Raw genomic sequence first — 13,748 nt, forward strand, 5'->3', positions numbered from 1 at the left:
AACCTTGATCCGTTGAGCAACATAGCAGAGCTCAGGGACAGGTTTAGCGGGATTACATCTGCGGAGACGGGATTTAATGAGATCAAGCAGTGATACGCCGCTACCCTATTACCGGGTTATAATGAAACTACCCTCCGCAGATATTAACCATAGTTGGGAGATCCTTAAGGGAGCTGCATATACCGGGGGAAAAAATAAGATTTATGTAGTGTGGAAAAAAGATTAGGGTAAAAATAATTTTGCGTTGTGGAAAAATAACTACATGGCTCCGGAAAAAAGGTGCGATGTGAAAAAAATTATCTTGGGGTGTGAAAAAAAGAAGATGGGTGAAAAATAAATGTTTTCTCAGATACTTATCTCGTGAAGTTTTAAAAATCAAATCAGTGTTAGGTTACAGTTTAACTAAAGTTACCCACCGCCAATATGTAGCCACAGAATACAACTGTTTTTAAAAGAAACCTTAAGACTTATCTTTTTAAAAAAGCCTTTTGCTAATTTCTCTTTTACTGTAGGCCTATATGTATTATATGTTTTAACAACCCTTTTTTTCTCTCTTAAACTCTGTAGCACTTTGAGATTTTCAACCCTAACCCTGCTCTACAAATGCAATTTATTATTATTATTATTAATATGAAATACCGACCATATAAGTTAAAACCCCATGCCACAAATAATGTATACAATTCAAACCATAAGCATCCGTTTTTATGGATTGATTACTATATTTCTATACATGGTTTGATAGTTAATAATAATAATAGCGTTCTTCGAGAAAGACTAAAGTATGAATTAATGCCAGATTACTGCGCGTTTTTTCGGGGGAAGAAGCGCTGAGAAGCAGGTGCCCGTGACGTCAGCGAGTGGCAGGAAGTAGGAAGCCGTCTAAGAGAGGGGGGCTTGGGAGGTTGGGGGGTGTATATATAAATAATTATGTATTTTATCTATGTAAATTACACACAAGCTATGGTCGCGCTGACTGCAGCGTTTATTACTTGTCGTTAGCGATTGTGTAAAAAACGGTCACGTAAAATTCAGCATCAGGTTTGTCGGGAACGAGCCTGTTGGGAACGCTCCTTATTGTTCCGGTTCTCCGGGCCTGCGTTGAGACATGGCCGACAACGGACGGTCCCCCGAACAGAAGAGACCGTGTCACCATGTCCCTCAACCCGGGGATGTTAACGGTTCTACCGTGGACACGGGCTGCGGCACCGTGGACTCGGGCTGCGGCACCGGGGACTCGGGCTCTAGCGGCGCCGGTGGAAGCCGAAGCAGCAGCGAATGTTTTGATGAGGAGGAGCCGAAACTGAGCAGAGTCCGGCGGAGGACAGACTCCTGCAGGAAGAACAGACCACGTAAGTTTATTATTTATATAAATGCAATATAGCTGTATTGGTCTTGTTAATTTATATATATTTAATGATTGTGTGTACATGCATACATAAATATATACAAAAATAACATAAATAGTATGTTGTGTGTGTATATGTATCTTTATTTTATAAATAGGATCACATTTGATTTATTGCGGGTTTTTTTGTCGCCGGCACAGAATGAAGTAATGTTCTCTGTGTCAGAGTGCACATTCCAGGACACCTTTATCACTCAGCCGATCATTGACAGATATGTCATCTGTTCTCTCTCTCTCTCTCTCTCTCTCTCTCTCTCTCTCTCTCTCTCTCTCTCTCTCTCTCTCTCTCTCTCTCTCTCTCTCTCTCTCTCTCTCGCGCCCTCTGTCTCTGTGTGTTGTATGGATCCTTGTTAAGCTTCCCATTTGCTGGCTGAGAGACGTCAGCTGTCTGCTGACGGAGCAAACAGCCAATCAGCAGTAGGGGGAGCGGGACCAACTGCACAACATAGATCAACTACAACAGTATAGTTCCCCAACGATAGTTATGTTGTTATACTGGTTCTGTGATCGTAAGGGGAGCCTTCTAGGCGTTGCCTTATTTGCACTGTCGTGCAAATAAGCAACTGCACAACATAGATCAACAACAACAGTATAGTTCCCCGACGATAATTATGTTGTTATACTGGTTCTGTGATCGTAAGGGGAGCCTTCTAGGCGTTGTCTTATTTTCGTGCCCTGAAAACATCCGACAATGTACCAATCAGAGTGGGCCCCGTGCACATCTCCCACTGCAACACAGAGCACCTTATCGCCTTACGGGCAAAGGTGGAGCTGAGCAAACGTTACCCTGCTGGACTCAAGTCTCAGGGCACATCGGACTCAATAAGCTGAGAATGTGCAAAACACAACAGCTACAATAAAACCTCTGCATTCCTAAGAACACGCAGGGCAGTGATCCAGGGAGCGGAGCGAGTCGGTGACCTCTGGCTCAACCCGCTTCGAGAATCGATATTTGTTGTACAACATGCGGTGTAATACGTGTAAGTACTCTCGGTAAACTACAAGTACTCGCACAACGAATGAGATCTCTGCGTTTGACCCGTCCCTGCGTGGAACAGTGGGGCAGGGCCGCCACAGGGAGGCGCTCTAGAACCAACTCCCGGTCCACGGAGTATTATCCCTCAGTGTTTCTATCGGTGTGAGAGGAAGCCGAAGCAACCGGAGGAGAACCACAGGAACATGGGGCGATGGGGCGAACGTACAGACTCCAAAGGGAGAGGCGGAGGGTCTTCGAACCCAGGACCTTCTCGCCTTGAGGCAGCAGGGCCTGACCCCTGTAGCACTGTGCCTAAGTATAATTTGACGTGCATTATTTACCTCTGTTCCTCTTTTCCCTTCTTCCCAGCGTTCCCGTGGTTCGGGATGGACATCGGAGGAACTCTGGTGAAGCTGGTCTACTTTGAGCCGGTCGACGTCACTGCTGAAGAAGAACAGGAGGAAGTGGACAACCTGAAGTCCATCCGGAAGTACCTGACCTCCAATGTAGCCTACGGTAAGAAATGTATATATGGAGGGAGGGGGAGGGAGGGAGAGAGAGGGAGAGAGAGAGAGGGAGAGAGAGAGGGAGGCAGAGAGGGAGGGAGGGAGGGAGGGAGGCAGAGAGGGAGAGAGGGAGAGAGAGAGGGAGAGGGAGAGAGAGAGAGAGAGGGAAAGAGGGAGAGAGAGAGGGAGAGGGAGAGGGAGAGAGAGAGAGGGAGGGAGGGAGGGAGGGAGGCAGAGAGGGAGAGAGAGAGAGAGATGTGTGTACTGCCAAGTGATATGAGTCCTCTGACGGTCATGAAGGGGCCCAGAGGGGTATAAAGAGCGCTGGACCCCCTAAAGAAAGAGAGCGAGGCCGAGGGGACGGCCCAAAGACCCAGGCCAAGCTGCTCCATTATTCCATTTCATTCTGCTAATCCCTCTCATAAAACAGTTTGTGTATATATATATATGACAGACAGGTGGTCAGCCCATAACAGTCTCATAGACACGCCTCCTTGTAATGTTTGGTCTCCTAGGCGACTCGGGCATCAGGGACGTGCACCTGGAGCTCCGGAAGCTGACCATATGTGGGCGGACAGGAAACCTCCACTTCATCCGCTTCCCCACTCAGGACATGCTGGGGTTCATCCAGATGGGACAGGACAAGAACTTCTCCTCCCTGCACACCTCCCTGTGTGCCACTGGGGGCGGGGCCTTCAAGTTCGAACAGGACTTTGCAACGGTGAGTACCTCCCTCCCTGTTCTTCTGACTATCTGTCCGTCCGTCTCCCCTACCCGTCTACCCCTCTCTGACTACCTGTCTGTCTCTCTGTCTGTGCACTCGTCTGTCATTCTACCCATCTTTCAGACTACCTCCCTGACAGGTCTGACTACCTGTCTCCTCATCTGTCTGTGTCTGTCTCTCTGATTACCCGTCTCTCTGACTACCTGTCTCCTCATCTGTCTGTGTCTGTCTCTCTGATTACCCGTCTCTCTGACCACCTGTGATGGCAGGTCTAAAGTCGTTTAAGCTAGATGACCTGGACTGTCTCTCTGACTACCTGTCTATCTATCTACTCGTCTCTAAGTCTACCGGCCTCTCTGACTACCTGTCTCCTCATCTGTCGGTGTCTGTCTCTCTGATTACCCGTCTCTCTGACTACCTGTCTGTGTGCAGATGGCAGGTCTAAAGTTGTTTAAGCTAGATGAGCGTGACTGTCTCTCTGACTACCTGTCTGTGTGCAGATGGCAGGTCTGGAGCTCTGTAAGCTAGATGAGCTGGACTGTCTGATCCGGGGGCTTCTCTACGTGGACAGCGTGGGCTTCAACGGTCTCCCCGAGTGCTTCTACTTCCAAAACCCCTCAGACCCGGACCACAGCACCAAGCACAGCTGTAGCCTGGACAACCCCTTCCCCATGCTGCTGGTTAACATCGGTACTACCCCCGCACTACTAACCCTTTACTACAGCCCACACTACTAACCCTGTACTACAGCCTACACTACTAACCCTTTACTACAGCCTACACTACTAACCCTTTACTACAGCCCACACTACTAACCCTTTACTACAGCCCTCACTACTAACCCTTTACTACAGCCCACACTACTAACCCTTTACTACAGCCTACACTACTAACCCTTTACTACAGCCCACACTACTAACCCTTTACTACAGCCTACACTACTAACCCTTTACTACAGCCTACACTACTAACCCTTTACTACTGCCCACACTACTAACCCTGTACTACAGCCTACACTACTAACCCTTACTATAGTGTACACTACTAACCCTTTACTACAGTCTCCACTACTAACCCTTTACTGCAGCCTTCACTACTAACCCTTTCCTACAGCCTACACTACTAACCCTTTACTGCAGCCTTCACTACTAACCCTTTCCTACAGCCTACACTACTAACCCTTTACTACAGCCTACACTACTAACCCTTTACTACAGCCTACACTACTAACCCTTTACTACAGCCTACACTGCTAACCCTTACTATATTATACACTCCTAACCCTAAACTTAACTACAGACTACACTACTAACCCTTTACTACAGTACACTAGTACTAACCCTTTACTAGTCTCCACTACTAACCCTTTACTACAGTCTACACTACTAACCCTTTACTACAGTCTACACTACTAACCCTTAACTAGAGTCTACACTACTAACCCTTTACTACAGCCTGCACTACTAACCCTTTACTACAGCCTACACTATTAACCCTTAACTACAGTCTACACTACTAACCCCTAACTACAGCCTACACTACTAACTTGTAAACGTGACTGCTTGTTGTTCAGGTTCCGGGGTGTCCATCCTTGCTGTTTACTCTAAGGACCACTACAAACGAGTTACGGGGACCAGGTATGACCTATACTCTCTGCTGATTGGCTGAGCTAGGGCGCGGGGAGTTTCCCGGGCTGTGTTCTGATTGGATGTGTGTGTAGTCTAGGGGGCGGGACCTTCCTGGGGCTGTGCTCTCTGCTGACTGGCTGCCAGAGCTTCGAGGAGGCGCTGGAGATGGCGGCTAAAGGGGACTCCACCAACGCCGACAAACTGGTACGAGACATCTACGGAGGGGACTACGAGCGCTTCGGCCTGCAGGGAGCCGCCGTCGCCTCCAGGTCAGACACGCACGCACGCACGCGCACACGCACGCGCACACACGCACGCACGCACGCACGCACACACACACATGGACGTAGCATCTGTGTCATGTAAAAGGTTGACGTAGCATCTGTGACGGCACCCATTGGTTGAACGGTTTTGACGGTGTACAATTGTCGAGGCAGACACCTCTGCGTCACGAAAAGACTGTCACCTGCATTCGGAAAATAATGGAACAATACTGTAGTGTTTTGTGGAGGCTTTGTACTCCGTTTTCTCTACATCGCAATTTTACGAACAGACAAAATGCTTCTGATCTCACATTGATGGTCATATAAGACAGATACCTCATGCAAAAGTGTGAAAGGGTTTTGGTTCAATTTCTATTTAATTCCTATTTCATTAGACAACACGGTGAAATAGGTCTTCTCAATGCATAACATGGAGATGAGCTAGCCACTAAGCGCCTCACCGAATGAGGACAAAATGTGATGGCTTTGTGTTGCAGGAATTAAATCACATCTTTCTTTTGAAATAAAACAACCTATAGTTAGAGGAACCACATGTTAGTCGCTTCTACGTGGGCTTCACAAACTGGCGGTCTAGCTGAGCATGAATCGAATGTGTTGTAGTTTGAGGATGTCATGTGTTGTGGTATAATTATGTCATGTGTTGAAGTTTATTGATGTCATGTTGCAGTTTTGGTCACATGATGTGCAAGGAGAAGAGGGAAAGCGTCAGTAAAGAGGACCTGGCCAGAGCGACGTTGGTCACCATCACCAACAACATAGGATCTATTGCACGCATGTGTGCAGTCAACGAGGTACAAACACTCACTCACTCACTCACTCACTCACTCACTCACTCACTCACTCACTCACTCACTCACTCACTCACTCACTCACTCACTCACTCACTCACTCACTCACTCACTCACTCACTCACTCACTCACTCACTCACTCACTCACTCACTCACTCACTCACTCACTCACTCACTCACTCACTCACTCACTCACTCACTCACTCACTCACTCACTCACTCACTCACTCACTCACTCACTCACTCACTCACTCACTCACTCACTCACTCACTCACTCACTCACTCACTCACTCACTCACTCACTCACTCACTCACTCACTCACTCACTCACTCACTCACTCACTCACTCACTCACTCACTCACTCACTCACTCACTCACTCACTCACTCACTCACTCACTCACTCACTCACTCACTCACTCACTCACTCACTCACTCACTCACTCACTCACTCACTCACTCACTCACTCACTCACTCACTCACTCACTCACTCACTCACTCACTCACATACTCACATACTCACTCGTCCTATTGGCTGTGAGGAGGCTTGAGATGTCTCTGGAACTTGATTGGATTCCAACTGTGGCAAATTGAACTGATTGGACACGATATGAAAAAGCAATACCCAGTTACAGTTTTTGATTTAATTTAAACATTTCGAGAGACATATCCAGAGATACGTATATATTACATAAACAAATGTTTCGATTGACATTATTTGGCCGCTAATCATTTCTATTTGTGGCTGTTTTATCCAGAAAATCGAACGTGTGGTGTTTGTTGGAAACTTCCTGAGGATCAACACGGTGTCCACCAAGCTGCTGTCCTATGCCATGGATTTCTGGTCCAACGGACAACTCCGAGCGCTGTTCCTGGAGCACGAGGTACAAAACCCTTACCCCTAACCCCGCCGCTAACCTCAAGCCTAAGTTAGAGCCCGAACCTAACCCTGTCCTTCACCACGTACTACTGGAACACACCCTCACCCGTACCTTTCCTACCCTTAACCTAACACTAACCATCAAGTTAAAGGGACACCGTGGAGTTTACACATTGTCCATTTACAGGGAGTCCTGCTCATACCGTTGTGGTTAATAATCTGCACCGCAAAAAAAGTTCGAAGATCATTGTCAATTCCAGAATATGTGCAAGACAAATAGAGGGATCGAAATAGCGTTTTTCTCTGACCCACGGTGCAATAAGTAGAAAAGGATCAAATTAGGTAAAGTTAAATAGAATAAGTAATATTTACAATTAATCATTTCTAAATAGTGCAAAATAAGTCAGAATAGTGCCAAGGTAGGCAGAACAAATCGGTAGACATACAATAAAGTAAGAAATTGAATAAATCTCTATTGGCCCAGGACTCGATTCGACCAAGTAAACAATTGACACAGTGAGCAAATATCAATGGAAGGGGATGAGGTCGACGTCATTGAAGTTAGGGTAAAAAAGAAAAGAAAAATGAAAGGTAGTTTAGCGATTTCTCTCTGGCAAACATTCTAAGATAAAAGGTGACTGGCTGGAAAACCCTGGGCAGAGTAATAGCTTATTTATCCTTGCCATACTCCATACACAACATAACCATTACATGTCCAATGAGTTACAGATCCTCTTTTATAACATTGAATGAAGGATAGGCACCAGGGTTATCAAGTTCAGCTCTATCCAACTGACTCTCTCTAATTACTGTATTTTCCCAAATATATACTGCGGATCTATTCTCGATTTTACAAACCAAAGCCGTTGCTGCTGCATATTTTTCAGGACAGATTATCGGTAGATTTCGGTGCCGTTTATAGCGATTTGCGAATTCCAGTGATAAATCATGGTTCCCAATGCCGTCAAGACTTAAGGCCCATATGCTCATTTACATTCACGGTCTACGAGTAAAAGATAACCTAATTTTAGCCTGCCAGTGCCTCATCTACACCTTTCCAAGAAAGCCCGCCATCTCCCTAGAGTGGTAGGCTGAAAAGTCGAGGGAAGAATGATGTAAACCCTTCACCTGCCCCGTGGGGGTAGCTGAAGGGGAGTGAGGACCTGCCCTGTGGGGGTAGCTGAAGGGGAGGGTGGACCTGCCCTGTGGGGGTAGCTGAAGGGGAGTGTGGACCTGCCCTGTGGGGGTAGCTGAAGGGGAGTGTGGACCTGCCCTGTGGGGGTAGCTGAAGGGGAGGGTGGTTGATGGCTTGTTGAAGCAGCCTCCTCTGGTTCACTCTGATTGGACTCTGGGGCTTGGTGCGGCTGTACACCTGTTGCACATGGAGTAATCAGTGTGCACAGGTTAAACCAGCCATCTCATCACACACCCGGGAGATCTCCTGGAAGGCAAGAGCCCCCCCCCCCCCCCCCCCGTCATGTTAATTATCAAACCTTTGCAACAGGTGTGCACCCAGTCCAAACCGAATCGGCCAGGTGAGGCTGCTTAAACCAGCAATAATCCACCCAACCGCCTACATTCCCCTTATTCTTACAGTAACCCTCAACCTAACTCAAACCCTCTTCCATGAACACAAGGTACCGTCTATCTTCTGCCCTTGTCCTAGACATAACCCTTTACCAAACCCTTTATCTAACTCTTCCCCTTCGTGTAGCCCTTACCCAAAGCTACCTTAACAAGCACAAAAACGAGCTTATTGGAAACATCAAAACCACAATGAAACCATTGTGATAGCCATTTAAAATTGCCCCATCATTATGCATATCACTGACATTTATTAGAACCATAACAAGGGGTGTAAAAGTGCCTGTGAAATTATTTATAATATTATTTGTACATACAAGGAAGTGATTTGGAGAGGATGGTGCAATAAAGACATGAAGCAACACACTATCAAGCAAAATATTAAAAAACTAATGTTACCGGGAGAATTGACACTATTAATTAACAATATATACACACTAAGTCATTATTGATTATTCATTATTTACGCTGTGGAAGGCAAAGACAGGGCTGGAGGCTACTAAATGGGTTGGGGTCGTATCATGTAGCCAGGCATACGGTGATACACGATAGGATGGACTCATCAATGGCCCTGTAGAACTTGACCATCTTGATTGTTGACACACAAGACCTGTGTGTTGCAAGACAGCTGTCCTCACATAGGCTGATGGATGAAGTCACAGCCTCTTTGTGTTGATCCAGGCTTCAAAGATCCCAGCCTGTGTTATGAAGGCCGTCACGCAGGACCTCTACTGCTTCTTCGCTGCTCAAATTCTTAGATCTGCGCACGACAGGTCTATAGAGGTTTGGTCTCTGCCTGCCTACTGGGATCACGAGGATAAGAGTGAGTGCAGAGTGTCAGATAGCCCAGGGGAGTGTGTGAGAAGCTTCGGCTGATGGTGACTTAACAGTGATCCAAGGTCAGGCGTTTAATTAACCAGTGTTTCCCCCAGTACTGTGTTGTTAAGGCGGTGTCACGTTAAAATTGTACCGGGGGCGAAAATTGTACCGGCCTACGTCATTGTTTGTTTACATCCTGACAACCTGACAACCTGCCCTGCAACAGACGACGCGATGCAGAAAACATGTTTCCAAACGACGAAATAACATAATACAGATAGCGGATCGCTATCTGAATTATGATAGATAGCGATAACACTTGTTTTTACTTTATATTTGTATTGTATTTAATTGTTTAATCGAAACAATAAAGAAAATTGCCCGCGAAACGGGCGATCGCGTCAAATGACGCGTCAAATCACGTAGGAAGGTTCTTGAACATTCTAGACTATGAAACCTGCTTAAAACACTCAGTTTACTAGCTAAATTCGATTAAACAATTCAATACAATACAAATATAAATTAAAGTAAAAACAAGTGTTTTCTAGCGATCCGTTATCTGTATTATGTTTCAAGAACCCTCCTACGTCATTTGACGCGATCGCCCGTTTCGCGGGCAAAACATTTGTCATTTGACGCGATCGCCCGTTTCGCGGGCAATTTTTTTTATTGTTTCGATTAAACAATTAAATACAATACAAATATAATACAAATATAAATTAAAAACAAGTGTTATCGCTATCTATCATAATACAGATAGCGATCCGCTATCTGTATTATCTTATTTCGTCGTTTGGAAACATTTTTTCTGCATCGCGTCGTCTGTTGCCGGGCAGGTTGTCAGGATGTAAACAAACGATGACGTAGGCCGGTACAATTTTCGCCCCCGGTACAATTTTAACGTGACAGTGGCCGCCTTAACGACAATAGGGCCCCGCCTTGACTACCAATGTATATTAAAAAGAATATATATATATATTTTTTTTAATTATTATGCATTAACAAAGTAGAAAACTCTCGTAGGGAGAGAAAACCTACTTCCATCAGGTGTAAAAAATAAAGATCAATAATGCATCAGTAATACTGTTACAACAATGGTCGTGCCATAAGGCTTTTTGAATGGAATTGAAACGGAGACCCCCCCGCTCCTTGACCACCTTGAAAGAAAGTTACCTTGGAGCCTTGTGCGTGTCAGCCTCTAGGGGGAGGGGGATGTCAACGCCAGCCAATAGAAAGGAAGAGAATTCCCAGAGAGTGTCAAAGGGCGGACAGGTTTGGAGAACCTGGAGAACCTGTCAGTTTTAAACGTTTTGCACCAGCCAGCCTTCATTCGAACACCAACCGTAAGTCCTTTGTTTTGAAACAAAGTTCCGGTTTGCGTGTAGGAGCCGAAAGCTGGGCAGTGCTCGAGAGGAATTTGGTTTGGATGCCCCATCTCACACTCCGTGAAACACAACAACAGAAGAGGGAGAATGGTCTCTATTTGTCCTGATAAGATGCTACAATTTGTCAATTTTGTTGCACAGTGTGCAGGATTTGCGATGAGTATTCCCAGCATAGGCGCATAAAGTCCTCTCTATTTGAAGCACAACGGCGCATTCCTCTACCTCTGCCTCACTGTTCGGCCAAGGGCCAAAGCTCCTTGACCGAGATAGCCAGAAGATCCACGGATGAGCTGTACCTGAGCATCTCATCCCTCATGGAAATAATTTGCGGATTCACAATAAACTGTAGCACAAAACACTATTGACCAGCAAAAACAGAGAAGTGGGTCCATACACTTCTGCTACCTTGGTTACGATGACATTGGTTTAGCAAAGCTATCTTGGCTTTTTGTGTCCTTTTGTGGGATATTTATTTGGTTTGCGGAAATCAATTTCTAGATAACATCCAAGATACAAGAAACTTTGTGTGGTGCTTAATGCCTTCGATACAGCGTGGTTCCGCTCTTGGCGCACAACAACTTCCCACCACCAGTACACTTATGCCGCTTTTCCACCGCACATGTAGCTCGACTCGACACGACTCGACACGGCAGCAACACGGGTTGTTTCCCACCGCAAATAGTACCTCCTGGACGTGGGCGGGGTCGGCTGCGCGAATGGTTAAACATGGCTATCAATCATTATAACAACGTTTATAGGTCATAAAAGTCGAAAAAGCATAATAGGTCCCCTTTAAAGGCCTCTGTCGTCTTTCTGAGGCTAGAGGCTGAAAGAGGTGGCTTAAAAAATAAGTTATTATATATTGTATAAGTTACTAATGTGGTTGAGTGTTAGGTGTATAGGGAGCCTCAAGGTTGGAGGCTTTTCCAGCTGAACTCTGTCTGTAGCCATACCAGACTGTGATGGAAGGGGAGGGCGATGGCGACGTAGCACTGAGGGTGTTTCTCCCATACTTGGTCAGTTGCCTTGTTCTGCCAGTGCCATTGAAGCACACCGTCTCGTAGAATATTGCGTGATTCTTATGTGATGCATTTATATTAAAGCAAAGTACCAGCTAATATCGATCTGTATCTGTCTCCCTCTCTAGGGTTATTTCGGCGCTGTGGGTGCCTTCCTTGAACTACTGAAGCCGTCTGAAGACCATTAACTTTATACTGACCTCTACGTGACCTCCGTAACCCAGCAAGGCGTCATAGATCTATCCATCTATGTGTCCATCATCTCTAGACATCACAGATCTATCCATCTGTCTGTCCAACATTGATCCAGCCACCTATCATCTCTAACTAGTGCTGGCTGCTTCCTGCTGCTTGGCCAATCACAGGCGGCTCTTCATCTGATCCAGACCTCCCTTCGGGTGGGGCCAGTTGACCCCCTTCGCTGCGGGGGGCTGGCTTGGTGAATCATCCCACCGGTGTGTTCCAACTAAACCATCACTAGTTAATGAGCAGGTTGGTTTGGTCGCCTGTTCTGGTACTATCGGAACTCAGTTCGTTATGAACTTAACTACAAAATAACATAACAAAAGTAATTTTATGATAAATTTCCATTTAATGTCTTCAAGTGTCATGATTCCGATTAACTTATTTTAATATTTTGTAAAAGAAACCCTCTATCTTTGTCTGTCTGTCTAACTGTCTAACTGACTGACTGACTGCCTTTCTGTCTGTCTGCCTGTCTGTGTTGTTAAAAACGACAGTCAGGATTTTGTGGCTTCATATTCTTCGTATTTGTTGATGATGTGAAGGTAAATCTTTCTAGACCCGTTGTATTTTACTAACATTACCGAGAGATTGAGACAGCATTCAGTCATGTATCTGCAAGTGTTGAAGTAGTGAGAGAAAAGCCTAACACTTAATATTGTTGTTACCATCGGATACCCACCCTTTAGATAACAAAAGGGATTAGATTAGGGGTAGATTAGAGTAGGTTTAGATAAAATAGCGATTAGATAACATGATTAGATTAGAATTTTATTAGGATTAGTTTGGATTCGGTTATGATTCTTCCCCGTCCTGGTGAAGGCGCACCTTTGCTTCTTTATTGAACAAAAGTGAGCGAGATCTGTTTTTAATATATGCATTATTTTTTATCAAATCACTACTTGAACCTGAAATGTGAACCATTTCTATCATGAGGATCATCCTCAGATATCATGTCTGTAATGTTCAATACTTAAATTATAAAGAAAATGTATGTTATAATTTGAAGAAAATATCATACTGCGCCCAGTGTTCCTTACTCGCTTACCCATCTACTCTGCTTATACACCATTCACATCCCTTGCTAACATCATGCTAATAGCTCCTAGTTCTAGATACAATCATGCTTACAGCTCCTATATTGAGCTAGCATCATGCTAACAGCTGCTGTATTTAGCCAACACCATGCTAACTGCTCTTGTCTGCAGCTTGCATAATGTTAACTGCTCCTGTATCTAGCTTACATGATGCTAACATAATGCTTGCAGCTCCTGTTTCTAGCTAATATGCTAACAGCTACCATCTCTAGCTAAAATCACGTCAGCAGCCCTTTCCTCCATCATGCTAACGGCCCCTATCTCTAGCTAACGTAATGCCAACGGTACACACACACACACACACACACACACACACACACACACACACACACACACACACACACACACACACACACACACACACACACACACACACACTACGCCATACACACAAAAACAAACGCA

General features: G+C 45.4%; 1 protein-coding gene across 1 annotated transcript; it reads left to right on the top strand.

Moving 5' to 3' along the window:
- Positions 1-854: 854 nt before the first annotated feature.
- Positions 855-13,718, top strand: LOC130371320 (pantothenate kinase 3-like). Its single transcript, XM_056577058.1, has 9 exons — positions 855-1,352; positions 2,754-2,900; positions 3,406-3,611; positions 4,115-4,304; positions 5,188-5,251; positions 5,335-5,511; positions 6,194-6,317; positions 7,075-7,200; positions 12,132-13,718. The coding sequence occupies exons 1-9, from the start codon at positions 1,109-1,111 to the stop codon at positions 12,189-12,191; spliced, it is 1,338 nt and encodes a 445-aa protein (XP_056433033.1). The 5' UTR covers positions 855-1,108; the 3' UTR covers positions 12,192-13,718.
- The last annotated feature ends 30 nt before the right edge of the window (positions 13,719-13,748 follow it).

Source organism: Gadus chalcogrammus, chromosome 18 (assembly GCF_026213295.1).
Source record: "Gadus chalcogrammus isolate NIFS_2021 chromosome 18, NIFS_Gcha_1.0, whole genome shotgun sequence".
Lineage (NCBI taxonomy): Eukaryota > Metazoa > Chordata > Actinopteri > Gadiformes > Gadidae > Gadus > Gadus chalcogrammus.